The sequence below is a fragment of the Rhinopithecus bieti genome, unplaced genomic scaffold (assembly GCF_001698545.2).
Source record: "Rhinopithecus bieti isolate Rb0 unplaced genomic scaffold, ASM169854v2 scaffold_472, whole genome shotgun sequence".
Taxonomy (NCBI): Eukaryota; Metazoa; Chordata; class Mammalia; order Primates; family Cercopithecidae; genus Rhinopithecus; species Rhinopithecus bieti.
In genome coordinates, this window is record NW_016842287.1 from 1 (window position 1) to 3,121 (window position 3,121).

Here is a 3,121-nt window from a genome sequence, read left to right on the forward strand (position 1 = left end):
AAAAAAGCTTAAGGAAAACATAAGGCAAGTTCCTGTGTAGTACCATAGGGACAGCTCTTTTTAAGAGACGGGGTCTCGCTCTGTCACCCAGGCTGGAGTGAGGTGGCACAATCCTAGCTCACTGCAGCCTCCATTTCCTGGGCTCATATGATCCTCCTGCCTCAGCCTCCCAAGTAGCTGGGACCACAGGCACACACCACCATGTCCGGCTAACTTTTTTATTTTCTGTAGAGACGGGGTCACCCTATGTTGTCCAAGGTGGTCTTGAATTCCTGGCCTCCAGATATCCTCCTGCCTTGGCCTCCCACAGCGCTGAGATTACAGGTGTGAGCCACCACACCTGGCACAAGGGTGGCTTTTGGGAGCAGAAAGGGCTACTCACGGTTCTTCTCCTCCTTCAGAGGCCGGCCGTTCTTGTACCAGATGACTTGAGGAATGGGGTACCCGTTCCTCCCTACACAGGTAGCGACCTAAGGAGCACAGGGTCTGAGTCTCCCTGCCTCCCAGCCCTCTGCAAGCCCCATCTCAGCTGCTGCGCACCAGCTGGCCAGCCCATCTGCCACACATCTCACCTCCTCAGGCTCCTTACTGTCCACAGGGATGCCCAGGGCGTTGACCTGGATGTTTGGCTCCTCTGGAGCTTCTACAAGAAAATAGAAATGAGGGGGACATGGGACCATGCCCCACCACCCTCACTACTCAGCTGGCAGACATGGGGTCACGCACTGTAGACGCGGAGTTGGATGCGGTGCTCCTGGGACCGAGGGCGCTTGCCCTGGCACAAGAAGATGCGCTCGTCGTGGGGGGTGACTTGAGTCAGGGCCAGAGTAGCCCCTCTGTCCTGGAGGCTGAGCCGGTGCTGGTACTCCCCAGGTTCACTCTGGCCCTGGCCCTGGCGCACACGGAAGATGGGTATCCGCTTCTCCTTGTGGACCTAATGGGAGGGGATACAGAGGAGGAGAGGGTCCTGGGCTACAAGAGAGGCACAGCCCCCCGCCCCGGGCTGCTCTTGCAGGAGCCCAAGCACTCACAGAAAACCAGTCGACATGGCTGAGGTTGCCTTGGGACTGGGAGAGGCCGCACTTCAGAAGGGCTGTGCTGCCCACTTCCACCTCCACCAGCTCAGGCGCAGGTTGCTCAGCCTCTCCGGGCACACCTGGGGGAGGGAGGCGGGGCCCCCCGCAGCTGTGTCAGCTCCAGCGGCTGTCCGCCCCTCCCCTCGCAGCGCTGCTGCAGCTGTTTTTCCTGCCACTCAGAGCGTCTGCAGAGGGCCCTGTCCTCTGAACGCTGGACCCCCCGACCCGCGCCCCACCTGGGCCAGCCCTCTCCCCGTCCAGGAGACCCCAGGAGACCCCAGAAGACCCCAGAGATTGAGCAGAGACTGAGCACCAGCAGCTCCAGCTGAGGCTGGTAGAGGGGCTGAGAGGGGCAACTCAGGCTTCGGGCCAAGAGGGAAGGCCCCTTTCCTTCCAGGCCCCCTCCTCTCCGGATGAGCTCAGAGTGTGGGAATGCAAGGCATGTGCCAGGCTGGGGCACACAGGCCCTTTTGTGTCACCACTGCCAGGGGAAGACACCACTACTCTACCCTCTGCCCTCCAAAATCCCTGCCCTAACTCCCCACAAGACCCAGCGGGCTAACTCTGGCGGAAGTTCCCGTCTCATGCTCCCTCAGCAGCACCTCCATAAACCCTCCGCAAACACCCGGGGACCCCACCCTGGGAAGCTGGTAAGGATGGAGAGGTCAGAGTCTCCTCCAGGGGTCAGGGCAAGGGCCAGGCAGTGGGCAGGAGTGACGTCAGTGGTGCCAGCGTGCTGCCAGCCCTGTGAGGAGGTGATGTCACTCGACACCATCTGCCTGGGCTCTGGGATGCCTGGGTTGTTGCCTTGGCTCTCGGACAAGGAGGGCAGGTGGAAGGAGGGGTCTCCATCCCGGAGCCTCAGACCCCTGACTCCTTCTCCCAGAGTTAGAAGAGCAGGGCAGGGTGGAGCTGGACCGGCTGCAACTGTGGAGCCCGATTTAGCCCTTTCCCCAGAAATAAAGTCAGCCTGGGAGGCAGTAGCCTGGAATACCCCAGGGACATGGTTGGCACTGGGCATGAGGCCAGCGAGCTGGGTATTGCCTAGCCCTCCCCTTCCCCAGCCGGACAGCGGCTGGGACGGCGGAACGGGAGCTAAGAGAAACACGCGACACCGCTGCGGGCCATACAAGGGCAGCGTGGACCCGAGAGTGCCCGGCTACCAGGTGGATCCAGAGAAACGCTCCAAGGTGCCCGGGCGCTCTTCCCACCTGAATGTGGTCCCCAAAATAAGCCAGCGGGCGCTTCTAGTATGGGAATCCTCCATCCCTCATCTCTGTCACCTATGATCCCATCACTTGGGGAGACGCGAGGCGACCCACACCGCCCCGCAACCCATGCCAACGCCCAGCTCTGGCGGGAGCCGCCGAACCTCCCGCTCTCGCTCACCTCCAGCCTGGCGCGATGCCCAGGCGGGAGGGGGAAGGGGTGGGCCGGCGCACCCCCTCCAGCGAAGGAAGCTGCCTTTTCCAGCAACAGGCGGGCGCGGAATTCAGGCTTTGAGGATGCGCCCCAGCTGTGCCTCCTGCCCGGCTTCAGTTGCGGGCCTCCAGAGTGAGCACCTCAGGGACGACTCCCCCCAGCACCCCGAAAGGCTGGGCTCCACCCCTTCTCGCTCCCAGAAGCAGCCTCCTCCCCGCCTTCCCAGTGCTGCTCCCGGGATACTCTAGAATCCCCGCTGCAAACTGGCTGCAAAGAAGAGTTGCTCGTGAGCAAGGCGCCCGGGGGTCGGGGACCCGGGGAGGAGGCGCGTCCTCCCGGACGCAACGCCCCGACCCTGCCGCGCCGCTGGCTCTGCTCCCAGGCACGCTTTACCGTAGACCCCTAGCCGGGGCGCGGCCCCCCTGCGAACTCACTCACCCGCGACGCGAGGACAGCAGCAGCAGGCGGCGAGCAAGAAGGCGCAGACCAGCCTGGGAAGCCCCATGCTTCCCCGCCGGAGGGCGAGAGCCAAGTGAGCAGCTCAAGGCTGCCGGGGGCTGACGTCAGGGGGGCGGGGAGGGGCCCGGAGCGCCCGGGCCCGCCCCGCCCCGCGCAGCCCCCAG

The 3,121-nt window shown here is 63.8% G+C and overlaps 1 protein-coding gene across 1 annotated transcript; it reads right to left on the reverse strand.

Moving 5' to 3' along the window:
* Nucleotides 1-335: 335 nt before the first annotated feature.
* LOC108525074 (cell surface glycoprotein MUC18-like) lies at nucleotides 336-3,063 on the reverse strand. The gene is made up of 5 exons (XM_017866152.1): nucleotides 2,937-3,063; nucleotides 1,032-1,156; nucleotides 727-934; nucleotides 573-643; nucleotides 336-470 (listed from the first exon to the last, which is right to left on the reverse strand). Exons 1-5 carry the CDS (start codon nucleotides 3,001-3,003, stop codon nucleotides 375-377), a joined length of 567 nt encoding a protein of 188 aa, XP_017721641.1. The 5' UTR covers nucleotides 3,004-3,063; the 3' UTR covers nucleotides 336-374.
* Nucleotides 3,064-3,121: the final 58 nt, after the last annotated feature.